General features: G+C 38.5%; 1 protein-coding gene across 1 annotated transcript; it reads right to left on the bottom strand.

Moving 5' to 3' along the window:
* Positions 1 to 4,546: 4,546 nt before the first annotated feature.
* On the bottom strand, positions 4,547 to 13,359 carry LOC139459616 (U5 small nuclear ribonucleoprotein 40 kDa protein-like). Its single transcript, XM_071241200.1, has 9 exons — positions 13,199 to 13,359; positions 12,644 to 12,773; positions 12,234 to 12,327; positions 11,760 to 11,925; positions 9,621 to 9,743; positions 8,119 to 8,239; positions 7,002 to 7,084; positions 6,178 to 6,343; positions 4,547 to 5,664 (listed from the first exon to the last, which is right to left on the bottom strand). Exons 1-9 carry the CDS (start codon positions 13,313 to 13,315, stop codon positions 5,615 to 5,617), a joined length of 1,050 nt encoding a protein of 349 aa, XP_071097301.1. The 5' UTR covers positions 13,316 to 13,359; the 3' UTR covers positions 4,547 to 5,614.
* Between the last annotated feature and the right edge of the window lie 588 nt (positions 13,360 to 13,947).

The following is a 13,947-nucleotide window of genomic DNA, read 5'->3' on the forward strand; positions in this document are numbered from 1 at the left end:
ATGGGATGTCCTCCGATCTTTGTTTAGTGGTAGCAAGAACTAAGATCTTATTTTAATGAGATTGATTAGTGTAGACCGGTGAAGTTTGTGAATGTACTATTCCATATCAGTATGTGGTTATTACTAAACCTATGTAAGAATCCAGTGACTTGCATCTTGTAGGACGTTGTACCAATATGTGACTGTTAGATATTCGACATTTGTACTACATCAGCTTTGCACCGTGCATTTTAATTTGTATGCTTGTGAAAATGTCTAATTTATTCATCAGTAATTAATCTTGATATGATTTCTGTAAAAATAAAGTGATAGTTGAAAGTAGACCTCTTATGTTAATTGAAAGTCGATCTCTTCAGTGTTCCAAATTTAGATAGGGAATACCTGTATGACTCTATTTGTGGAGGGGGGTGATATTAATCGTGTTAGGAAAACATATCATGCTGCTACAGTGCTATTAGATTATTGGATTATTGGAAAACCGTTTTGAGTATTTTACAAATGTGTAAAGTTGTAAAGAAGCTATTTATTAGGAACGAATATCTTAGTTGTAATATATACTCTTCTGTGAAGAGTCAAAATTGAAATCTTTTTGCTAATTTACCAGATTCATGGTCCTAGGTTATTCAGTTTGACAAAATATAATATTACCTGATTTTATTTTAGTAGATATTTATTTTTTGAAATTGGCGGAGTTGAGAAATGTTTAATGTTTTAGAACTAAACCGCTAAGTGAGTGCTATTTTTTAATATTTTACATGTTGATGACAAAAGCAAGATCTAGTAATACATTTGTCCTGTGAGCAAGGACAACAATATGTGATATTATGCAGAATATTATGTAGTGAGTGAGGAATATGCAAATCGAATCAGAAAATGAATTTTGTTAATATCTTTAAGTGGCATAAAATACCTTTCAAAGTTTTTCTAATCTACTTTTCCAGACAATACATACAAATCATAATAAAGAATATAGCTACTACTGCTCCTGCTATAAGATCTGATTTGAATGAGATTGATCTAACCCCTTTTTCTGGCAGTAAGTAGAATAGGTTGGACATGTCTTGTCAGCTTTCGACACTCATTTCATGCTGTAAATTTCATGTTTTTAGCAATCTTCTGATGAAATAACAACACTTTCAAATCAGAAACAAACTTCTGCGTTAGTGCATGTAGGGTTATCTTTGTATTACTTAATGAAGTATATTCCAACAGTGATATCATATACAAACTGGAGATTTAATTCCTTTAGTGTTTCCTGGTGGGACTCTTGTGTGTTATGTTTTTTACATTGTAATATTTGCTCAAAAGCTGTTGTATGAATGAATAGCGGTACATGTTTTATGAAGTCAGTATTGAATAAACATTGCCAAACTTTGTGTTGAAGTATTTATCGATTGTACACGCACAGGTCGTAGACATTCATGATGGTCTGTCTGTCAGTGATTGAGTGAGTGAGTGAGTGAGTATGGTTTTACGCCGCTTTTAGCAATATTCCAGCAATATAACGGCAGGGGACACCAGAAATGGGCTTCACACATTGTACCCATGTCAGGAATCGAACCTGGGTCTTTGGTGTGACAAGCGAACGCTTTAACCACTAGGCTACCCGACTGCCCCTTGGCCTGTCAGTAATCCGATCTTGAATTGGCACACCACTGGTAGATAACATGAACATCAATACACACCATCAGGAGAACAATGACACATAATATTTCTTAAAACAAACTCCTACACTGGATAAACCCGATTCTCACGTTCATCAACTTTAATGACCAGAATGTTTCAACAGCTGAAAGGTAGCCCCATCAAGCAGCTATTTCATAAACAACAGATGTAGGCTTTGTGAAATAAAAACATGATGATACAATGTCAAAAGAATAACATTTTGTTGTCTTGTCAAAATGTTTACTGGTGATGTGTGCAACCTGATCTGAAGATAAGAGGCAAAAACAAGGTGTGTCATTCTACCCCTATGGCATTGGAGTTTTGCGTACAATATCAATCACTTGATTTTCTGTTCCAGGCTCAATTATTTACAGGCTGCGGTCATATAGTTAGAAACTTGCCGAGTGCGGCATTAAACAACAAAAACACACATACATACACACTTTAACATACCGTATTCAACATACCGTATTCGACGTAACAAGCGCCTAGGGCGCCCTCAAAATTAGAAATCGGGGGCTCTTATTAGAATATTATTTTAGTGAGAGAAAAAACAAGTTAAAATATAAATTTTGAGGTTTATGCTGACAGCCTGAAATGCTTATATACGACAGATATATTTTTCCGGAATTTAATTGCCCATAATTAAGGGTGCATATAACACATGAATGCGTATTATACGCCAATAATTAGTCTTGTGTACTTTGATCAATCGGAAGGGGTGCTAATAAGGATTGTTCATTGGCCAATATATTAGCAAATGTGTAAAGAAGCCTATCATCGCTTCTCACATTGTTTGTAATTGTTACAAATTGGTTAGTTCTTAGTACTGGTTTAATTAAAGGAAATTAGATGTCTGCTCAATTGTTGAACTGTTATTGTTGTTATTATTGCATTGTTATATATGTACCTGACCTATCAGCTTACTGGTCAGCATCAAAATGGCAAATCTTCAGAGAGCGGAGTTTGTAACATCACAAAGACGTGGCCAGCAAGTCCTCTATGCAGGCTATAGATACAGACTGAATGTCAAGCGTCAAGTTGCTGTTCACTGGAAGTGTGTCCACACAGGTTGCAATGGTAGATGCAACACTATTGCAGAACACGTCGTGTCTACAACTCCTCACAGCCACCCCCTGTAGAGAATGAAGAACACATCAGACTCATTGGTCGACTCAAGCAGCGTGTCCAGACCGACATTTCTCCTGTACAGCAGATATACAACGCAGAACTGGATCAACTTGATGAAGAAGTAGCTGCGACTGCCCCTTCTTTGGCAAGTGTTCAAGCTTCCCTGTACAGAAACAGAGCCAAGACTATTCCACAAGTTCCAGAAACCAGAGCAGCAGTCAACTTGGAAGGAACGTGGACACAGACAGAAGATGGAAGAGACTTTCTGTGCATCAATGACGGGGAAGACGACAGACTACTGGTGTTTGCTACCACTGAGATGTTAGAAATCATGAGTGACTCTGACAGTTTGTTTATGGATGGTACTTTTTTTTTTGTCCTAGCTTGTGGCTCCAAGTGTCTATTATTCATTGTCTTGTAAATGGTAAAATGTATCCTGTTGCTTTTTCGTTGCTTCCTTACAAGACCAAACAGACATATGTTAGACTATTAAGTTGTGGAAGGACACAGTAGGAACCAGAACTGGTACTGAACTTTCTCCAGAGGTGTTTCAGACTGATTACGAGTCACCAGTCATAAGTGCGATTGCAGAGGTTTTTCCTGATAGTTATGTGAGGGGTTGTCTGTTTCACTATTCCCAAGCATTGTGGCGTCAGGTAGTTGAGAGAGGTCTTGTACGAGAATACACAAACAATCCAGCAATTCAGTCCCACGTTCGACGTGCCGCAGCCCTGTCACTTCTCCCACTTGACCAGGTACAGAATGTATGGGTTGAGGTGATGGAGCAAGGACCTGATGATCAACAGATTGGTGACTTTAACGACTATGTCACCAGCATGGGTAGATGACGACGCTAGATTCCCCTGCCATATTTGGAACCAGCACGACAACGATCCAACAACCATCTGGAAGGTTTCCACTGTGGACTGAAAAAGAGAATGCCCCGATCTCACCTTAACATCTATTAGTTCTTGAAGGAGATCAAGAAGATTGAAAAGGCAGACAGACGCTCCAGGAAACAAATTGATCTTGGAGGATCATGCAGACCCCGAGCTCGTGTTGACAGACAAAGGGGCGAAAGAATTGAAAGACTAAAGACACAGCTTCTTAGTGGATTACTGCATAATGTAAATATCAGCTATTAAACAATGTATGAATCTTCAAGATTGTCTTGTCTGTTTAACCTTCTTTTGGGTCAGTTCATTATTTTAGAGGTAACACAGCACTTGACTTATGTGCAGTCAGCTGTAAATTTGTTTTGATAAGGGTGTAGGCGAAATGAGGACAGGCCGTCTTGCAGCCTTATAATATGACTCAATGAATATCTTTTAAGTGTATTCTGAATGTCTGCTACTTTTCATTCCTGGTAGACGAACATCGAAGGAGCTGCAAACCACTGTGCAGAGTTGCATCCCTTGGGCATGCGAGAAATCTACAATCGTGGGTCCAAATCCCCATTTGTCCCGATTATGTTTCTAGGTTTGTCAGCACTATACATGTGCTTGTCGGTTTCACCAAGTCGTAAATGTCTAAGACCTGCATCACTTCAGGCTTTCCTCCCACATCAAGCAGACATACTGTGACATAACAAGAATACTGTTCATTACTGGCTCCCTTCCTTCCTCACGCACACTTCAACCTGAATGTGTTTTATAATCTCTGCATGCAGCAGTGATGTAAAGCATGAACAGTCTGACAGCTCCTTACCTTGACAGCATTAACATTCAACACCAAAAGATCTCTTGTAAATATTTATTTTATCATACAATGCAATGAGTTTATTTACAAATGATGAATGCACCTTTCAATTCAACCTGACAGGAATAGCTTCTGATCACCATTCTTGAGACAATGTGAAAAATGTGCCTGGCTGCCGTTGTACAGAGCGATCGTAGCGCTAAGGCGATCGTAAGTCCCATACTTTAACATAGACTTACGACAGTCGTAGCGCTAAGGTTGTTTTGTACAACAGCACCCTGTTCTGCAGTATGTGAATGAGCAACCCCCACTGATCTTCCTGGGAAGTAACAGTACTGCATTAAACAATAGCATAAACAAGCCTTTCCACTTAAAATACCTCAAACATCAAGGAAAACTTACCTGGGCCTTGTCCTACAGAACAATCTTAATGCCAAGACTGGTGTAACTCCCTTGCTTTAGCATAGATTTTAATTAGTCGTAGTGCTAAGGCCTAGGACCCTGTTCCACAAATCAATCCTAGCACTAAGACTTGTGTAATTCCCTTACTTTAACATAGATTTAAGTTAGTCATAGCGCTAAGGATAAGGGCCCTGGGCCCTGTTCCACAAAGCGATCTTAGAGCTACATAGATCGTAAGCCAATGGTTAAGTATGGGAGTTACGACCAACTTAGCACTAAGATCGCTTTGTGGAACAGGGCCCTGTTCCACAAAACAATCATAACGTTAAGACAATTGTCACTAACATACGACAGTCACAGCGCAATGATCACTTTGTTGAACGGGATCTGGCTAATGGGCTATGCCCTGTCCTCTAAAGGATCACCTTTCATTATCACTTTGCTTGTAATGGACAATAACTACAGTAGATTTGAGGTCAACTGATTATCAAAAAATGAAACTCATGTTTTAAAAATACTAACAACTGCCTGTAGACATGGCATACTGTACTTCTTCAGTGTCTCATTGTCTCTCTGTGGGACAGCCTAGCAGAACGGCACAATGTACACAATGCACTTGCATCCAGTCCATTTTCAGAATAGACTGATCAGGTTTATCAGTTGTGTCTGTCATATTTCACATTTGTTATTGAGTCCATACACCTGCTGTGGGAATGGGTCACTCTATTTCTCCGAGGTACATCTTCTTATCACTTGAACAGGAGAGCACTGGAAAGAAACAAAGAGTCCTAAAATTTCCACAACAATCAAACATTCATACTTGTAGCATAGATGTTTGTTTGGCTGTTGTTCAACGCCACACTCAGCGATATTCCAGCTTTATGACGACGGTCTGTATGTAATCGAGTCTTGACAAGACAATCCAGTGATTGACATCATGAGCATTGATCTATGCAATTGGGATACGATGACATGCATCAACCAAGTCAGCAAACCTGACCCGATTCAGCTTGGGTTGCTGAAGACCTATTCTACCCTGGATCTTCACAGGTCACTTGTAGCATAGACCCTGGTTTGTGTATGTTATGTGTATAGCGCAGCATAAAAAACACTTTTATTTTTTTAGGTTAACATGGAATGGAAACTAGATTGTATACATGTCACATAAAAGAGGCAATAAAGTCTTAATTTACAGTCATGTGCAGGAACCACCAGATTTCATTATTAAAGAGAAGCTGATGTCCCACTGACAAATGAAACAAGTTTGTGCAGCAACATTACCTATTGGTTCGTGAGGATGGAAGTCAACTTCATTGACTGAGCCAGCATGACCGGGAAGCTTGTATAAGATCCGTCGCGATGTTGTGTCCCACACGTAGACGAAGCGGTCACCAGAACCTGCCGTCACCTTGCTGCCATCAGCCGACCATGAACAGTGCAACAGATTCTGAAATGAAAATCAAAACTTAAAAACAAGAACATGGAAAAGCTTGCATAAAATGCACTGGTAACCTATTGATGCCAACTTTTTTGTGTTAATATTTTAATATTTTCAGCTTGGATAGGTTAAAATAAAAAAATAAAAAAGCAACAGTGTGTACGATTCTGAAATTTAAACTGATAAGTGTGATTACCAGTATCATGCATATCTATTGCTTCCAATCTCTGGTGCCTTGGCCAAATTTTACTTCATATCTTATATGGCTTATTTTTTAAACATTTTCAGATTGGGCAGATCAAATTAATCACAAAAGAATTTATGCTACCTGAATAGTCTTTATCTTATTTAGGGATCCATTGATTTTTGAAGATATTTTTATGAAATTGTGTGCTCAGCCTACTACAAAACAATATCATCTAATATATGTGTGATCCTTAACTGATTATATTCAGTCTATCTAAGAATTCTTTATTTCATCAGATACTAAAGAATTCAGTCAGTGTATAGTTCACACGACTATCAGCAAAATCAGGGCAGTCTGTAAATACTAAAGATGTGGTTAGGTTGCTTATAGATTTATATGGACCTTATCCCAAGAGAGCCTAAGGTTTGAAGTCGTCTGGGAAGTAAAGCTGTCACTGCAGTAAAACACTGCTGACCATACCTTCTCAAATGTATGTTGATGACCTTGAAATATCTTTACGCATCGTTCCTGGGGTGCAAAGGGTCGGATATCCCACACTCTCACTGTAAGAACAGAACATAATTGATCACAGTTTGACGAAATAGGGAGCAATGAATGCGATGAGGAAAACACCCATGTTTTTCATCCTAGTTGAAAACTCTTAATGAAACTTGATCATATCTTCTGAGACCAATTAAAAAGCCTTATGAAATGAGTGAATAGGGTGTCACACTGAAGACTGCAATATTTCAGGCGTATCACAGCAACACGTAAAGTCATCCGGACTTCCCCAGACAAACCAGTGGTCGATAGTGTGGCCATCCAGATATAAAGAATTAGTTACATTTTCTTGGGAACAAGCAAGAGTGTGATATTGGAATTTTACGCTGATATCAGCATTATTCCAGTAATTATTGAGGTCTTGGCCAGGCAAACCAATATTTCTTAAACAAGCATGGGTTACTAGCAATATAAAAACATGGGATACTGGGGACAAACAAGCATGGGATACTGGCAATAAACAAGCATGGGATACTGGCAATAAACAAGCATGGGATACTGGCAATATAAAAACATGGGATACTGGGGACAAACAAGCATGGGATACTGGCAATAAACAAGCATGGGTTACTAGCAATATAAAAACATGGGATACTGGGGACAAACAAGCATGGGATACTGGCAATAAACAAGCATGGGATACTGGCAATAAACAAGCATGGGTTACTAGCAATATAAAAACATGGGATACTGGGGACAAACAAGCATGGGATACTGGCAATAAACAAGCATGGGATACTGGCAATAAACAAGCATGGGATGCTGGGGACAAACAAGCATGGGATACTGGGGATAAGACAAGCATTGGATAAAGGGGATAAACAAGCACGGGTTACTGGCAATAAACAAGCATGGGATAATTGGGATAAACAAGCATAGGACCTTGGGGATAATACAAGCATGGGATACTGGCAATAAACAAGCATGGGATACTTGAGGTAAACAAGCATGGGATACTTAGTCTATAATCCCCACTCCAAGGGGCTAATAAAACTGCACCTATACTTCTGATATGTTGATGCTCCTGTGGCCTTACATGTATTATCCATGGCGTTCGAGAGGAGATAGGACCCATCTGGGCTGACCTCAATCCCAGTCACTGTGTCGGAATGGCCTCGCATTCGATATAGCACATTGTTCTTCCTTAAATCCCATACCTGAAAAAACAAGCAAAACATGAGCATCTACGCAACTGGGATGAGATGACATGCACCATCCAAGTCATCAAGCCTAACCACCTGATCTCGTTAGCAACTTGCTGAAAACCAACTCTTAAGTATCAGTATAAATAATCATATGTATCAGTATTAACAATCACGTGTATCAGTATTAACAATCACATGTATCAGTATTAACAATCACATGTATCAGTATTAACAATCCTGTGTATCAGTATTAACAATCATATGTATCAGTATTAACAATAATGTGTATCAGTATTAACAATCCTGTGTATCAGTATTAACAATCATGTGTATGAGTATTAACAATCACGTGTATCAGTATTAACAATCCTGTGTATCAGTATTAACAATCATGTGTGTCAGTATTAGCAATCATGCGAATCAGTACTAACAATCCTGTGTATCAGTATTAACAATCCTGTGTATCAGTATTAACAATCCTGTGTATCAGTATTAACAATCCTGTGTATCAGTATTAACAATCATGTGTGTCAGTATTAGCAATCATGTGAATCAGTACTAACAATCCTGTGTATCAGTATTAACAATCCTGTGTATCAGTATTAACAATCCTGTGTATCGGTATTAACAATCCTGTGTATCAGTATTAACAATCCTGTGTATCAGTATTAACAATCCTGTGTATCAGTATTAACAATCATGTGTATCAATATTAACAATCATATGTGTCAGTGATAACAGTCATGTGTATCGGTATTATCAATAAAGTGTATCAGTATTAACAATCATGTGTGTCAGTATTAACAATCATGTGTATTAGAATAAACAATCATGTGTATCAATATTAACAATCATGTGTATCAATATTAACAATCATATGTATCAGTGATAACAATCATGTGTATCGGTATTATCAATCAAGTGTATCAGTATTAACAATCATGTGTATCAGTATTAACAATCATGTGTATCAGTATTATCAATCAAGTGTATCAGTATTAACAATCATGTGTGTCAGTATTAACAATCATGTGTACCAGAATAAACAATCATGTGTACCAGAATAAACAATCATGTGTATCAATATTAACAATCATGTGTATCAATATTAACAATCATATGTATCAGTGATAACAATCATGTGTATCAGTATTAACAATCATGTGTATCGGTATTATCAATCAAGTGTATCAGTATTAACAATCAAGTGTATCAGTATTAACAATCATGTGTATCAGTATTAACAATCACGTGTATTAGTATTAACAATCATGTGTATCAGTATTATCAATCATGTGTATCAGTAAAAACACTCATGTGTATCAGTATTATCAATCATGTGTATCAGTAATAACACTCATGTGTATCAGTAATAACAATCACATTATCTCACCTTGATGTCATTGTCAATCCCCCCAGAGAAGATTTGTTCAGCTGTGTCGTTGAAACTGACGGCTGTTACCTGGTATGTGTTCTGAAACGTCTGTATCACACCCTTCTTTCTGGCATCCCACAACTGGAACATAGCAACAGCACTGTACACATCTCCCACACCAATCTCCACAACAGCTGGCTATCTGAAGCTTGGAACTCAATTAGACAATCTATCAATGTACACAGTATACATAGTGAATGTTGTTCTACGGTGCCTTTCAATAAGGTGACGGGGTCTTGTAAAAAATGCTAAAAAAATGCTTTTCTGGCTTCATTAAATAAATATGAATCATGGGGCTATAAAAATAGCATATATCAAAAAAATGCACTACCTAATCTATCCTATCCTAAATCACACTGTGAGAGTTATGATAAACTTAGAAAATATTTGTGTGTTGTCATGTTCGGCCTAAGCAGGGTAGCAACAAGTACAATCTCTACTGTCTTTTGGTTTGATGTGGCCAGGGGATCAAACTACTGACATTCTGCTCTCCATGGAGATGCTCCATCCACAAGGCTACGGCGGCGGTCCCGGTACAAGACAAAATACAACAGCTGGCTATCTGAAGCTTGGAACTCAATTAGACAATCTATCAATGTACACAGTATACATAGTGAATGTTGTTCTACGGTGCCTTTCAATAAGGTGACGGGGTCTTGTAAAAAATGCTAAAAAAATGCTTTTCTGGCTTCATTAAATAAATATGAATCATGGGGCTATAAAAATAGCATATATCAAAAAAATGCACTACCTAATCTATCCTATCCTAAATCACACTGTGAGAGTTATGATAAACTTAGAAAATATTTGTGTGTTGTCATGTTCGGCCTAGGCAGGGTAGCAACAAGTACAATCTCTACTGTCTTTTGGTTTGATGTGGCCAGGGGATCAAACTACTGACATTCTGCTCTCCATGGAGATGCTCCATCCACAAGGCTACGGCGGCGGTCCCGGTACAAGACAAAATACAAACAAGTATCACCAGCCATCCTTGAATATCCAGTGTATATCTCCATTCTTGTGTTGAATGTCTATGACATACCCTTGGCCAATCCTTGAATATCCAGTGTATATCTCCATTCTTGTGTTGAATGTCTATGACATACCCTTGGCCAATTTGCTACCTTAGCTTCGGTCAGGATGTTTCAGAAGGGATGTCACTATCTCCATCTTTCTCATCACTAATTTAGAACATAATTTCTCTCACTTATGTGTGTGATTTGATTGGGTAATTGTAGTGTCAGTAAAACCAAACTCATTCATAACAGAGCTTGTAGTGGTAGTATCCACATTTTCCAAATGCAAGGGAGTTAACTGACTATAAAAGTCGAATTTCCATAGCACCACCAGTGGCTATTACGAGTTATGTCCCTTCATATCACTAGCATTTGATTGAAACAAATAGCCGCCTAGTCAACACGTCCTGATCCATAATCAAGATCAATATTGTAAGAAAATGAATCTTATCTCATGAAGTGCATCAAATCACTTGAGCACGTTCATAAAAAGCATGAAAAGATTTGGAAAATATCTGTCGACGCCCAGTTGGGGTTACATATGTTTTGCAAATCATGCAATCGACTTAAATCTGCACTACAGTTGCCATGTTGTTTACAAACCAGATGTTGATTTTTTCCCACAGTTTATGATTGGACTATGCACAGAATTTTTGGGACAGGCAAACTATAACTAAGAAATTCCAGCCAAGTTTGGCAAGAGTTTTGTTTGTTGCTGTTTAACGCTGCACTCAGCGGTACTCCAGGTTTGTGATGGTGGTCTGTAATAAATCAATTCTGGACCAGACAATCCAGTGATTGACATGGTGAGCATCAATCAGCGCAATTGTGATATGATGACATGCATCAACCAAGTTAGCGAGCCTTAGCACCCACTCCCGTTAGTCGCCTTTCACGGCAAGCATGGGTTGCGGAGGACCTAGTCACCCAGGATCATCACGGGTCTTGGCAAGGGTGGAAAGTGGACATAGTCAGATAACTCCCTTGCCTTGGGAAGATGTAGGGTGCAGAGCACTTATGTTAATAGAATGGATATGATACACTGGATAGGCTGGATAAGTGAGGCTCCACACAAGCTTACTTTGACTGTTCCATCATCACTCCCTGTGCACACCAGCTGTGGACCCCTTCTTGCAGGATTACAAGAGTTTACAAACGTCTGGTGACCTTTCAACTTGCGTATACGAGTTCCTGAATCAACATCCCACACTGCACCTGTCTTGTCCGTTGATACAGTGAACAGCATTCTAGATGGACATGAAGGAGTAAATGTAAACAAGTGACAGAATGGCAACATCTGCTGAGTGACAACATCTACCTCATCATTTGAAGAACTATGTAGCTGAATGGTGTGTAAGCTGGGATTGATCTAGGTTAATATTCAGCTACAAACCTGTAGCAATTGCCAACCTAATTCCCAAACTGGAATCAAAACCCTTCAGGTAATAACACTTATACTTAGCATTATAGCTTTGTGAAAGCAACACTGACCTGATGGCTGATGGTGAATCATAATATATCCTAATAATTGCAAGTAACAATTTCACACATTTACCCTCCATCTGTGGAAAATTCTAAATCCATCACAGCTCCTGTGTGTCCTTTCAATACTGTGAAGTTCTCACATTCCCCATATACTGTCCAAAAATCTGGAAATAAATGAAGAAGCACGAATATAAGATATTTCTTGGTCCTGATTTTGAACTGATACATGAAAGTTTAGCAATATTGTTATGGTTATCAGGTTATACCATGTTATACTGACATGTAGTATAACATAAAAGTCCTTGCATCAAAAGATAGCTTGTCACAGTTAACATGTTAAGTTGCTAACAGTATGCTGGAGAGCCTTTACATTATGTTTGATAATGATTTTTCAATGTGAATAAATGATTTTAATGGTATTTCAAATAACATTTTCCACAAAACAAAAGCAGCAGTCTTTCAATGCCTTAAATTACTCACATATGAGCCTGTCAAACCCTGATGAAGCAATTAACTGCCCATCTGGAGAGAATTTGGCAGTAAATATTTCTCCCTCGTGGCCTGTAAGCAGCATGATTGGCCCATCAAGACTAGATGTCCGAGGTGGACCCTGGCCGGAATCAACAAACAGAAAATTATGTTAACATAATTAAATATGTTTCTTCCAATTTTATTGTTGAGTAGAACTAGAAACACATTTCAGCCTGCAGTTTACAACCACCGTTATTTATCTATCATTTTTCCGAGGAAGGCAAAAATATCCTTCCCATTTCATGCCTGTGCCAGGTAAAGTGATATCGTCAGTACTGATTCACTTCAGAATTTCATGACGCAGCACTGACAACAATATGGTTATGACAAAGAATAGTTTTCTTCAATACGAAGGGTTAATATACACTTTCCCCCGATCTATATCCTAATTGTTTTCTTTCTTAAAACATCATTACGTTAAAAGTGCAGTATTAAAACACTATAACAGGAGGGGAGACAATCCGCATACATATATGGTCGGGCCGGTTTTCACGATCAACCTACATTCTGACTCTGTAGCAAAGCACCGTTCGTGTCGCCATCTGCTAAGACGACTTCATTTCCACGTGCCCGTTTGACGGGCACCAAAGCTCCATCCATTGCCTTTCTCTTGTGGTCCATGTTTACTATTTACTTTTGAAACGACAGAATCACGCTTCTTTTCAAACCGGAAGTTTATACATTAGGACATGCGCATCTCACTTCCGGGAACCTGCACCGCTATAGAGTATTTCAAAGTTTGTCGCGTGGAATTGGAAGTCTTTGGTATCCGAATGGAAAACTATCACAGACGCCAAACATTTACTTTATTCGCTAGGACACCCACTCGATGTCATACTCAGCTCCCCGATGAAGCGTCATTCATAAACAAAATCTATTATTATATCGTGCATGTTACCTTTTAAAGGGGTGTGGTGTGATGTGTATTATGATCGGGGTCATACTACAAAATGCCATACAAAATTAAATTAATTCAGTAGCGTTCGTCGATGAGAATGAGACCTATTGTATTAATCAGTTAAAAATTAAATAATAATTTGCAGAAGTGTGCTAACTGTGCAATGTATTAACCTAGATGGTTACAAAACGCGAATATTACCAAATCAGACAATGTAACCCCCCTGTTCTCCGAAAATACATTGATTGTGGCTTTGAGCTTAAAATGGAAAATTCTAGCCCTGTTTTCACAGCCTGGCTTGGGATTCTCACCATGCCCATGACCAGCTCACTGGCCTGAACAGAGAATCATAGCG

The sequence above is a fragment of the Haliotis cracherodii genome, unplaced genomic scaffold (assembly GCF_022045235.1).
Source record: "Haliotis cracherodii isolate W230 unplaced genomic scaffold, xgHalCrac1.p SCAF_1, whole genome shotgun sequence".
NCBI classification, from domain to species: domain Eukaryota; kingdom Metazoa; phylum Mollusca; class Gastropoda; order Lepetellida; family Haliotidae; genus Haliotis; species Haliotis cracherodii.

Coding starts and splice junctions, on each gene's coding strand:
- LOC139459616 (XM_071241200.1), bottom strand. CDS start 13,315: ATGGACCACAAGAGAAAGGCAATGGATGGAGCTTTGGTGCCCGTCAAA. Junction 12,774..13,198: donor CTTTGCTACAGAGTCAGAAT/GTAGGTTGATCG, acceptor GATTCCGGCCAG/GGTCCACCTCGGACATCTAG. Junction 8,240..9,620: donor GGATTGACAATGACATCAAG/GTGAGATAATGT, acceptor TTGTTTTTTCAG/GTATGGGATTTAAGGAAGAA.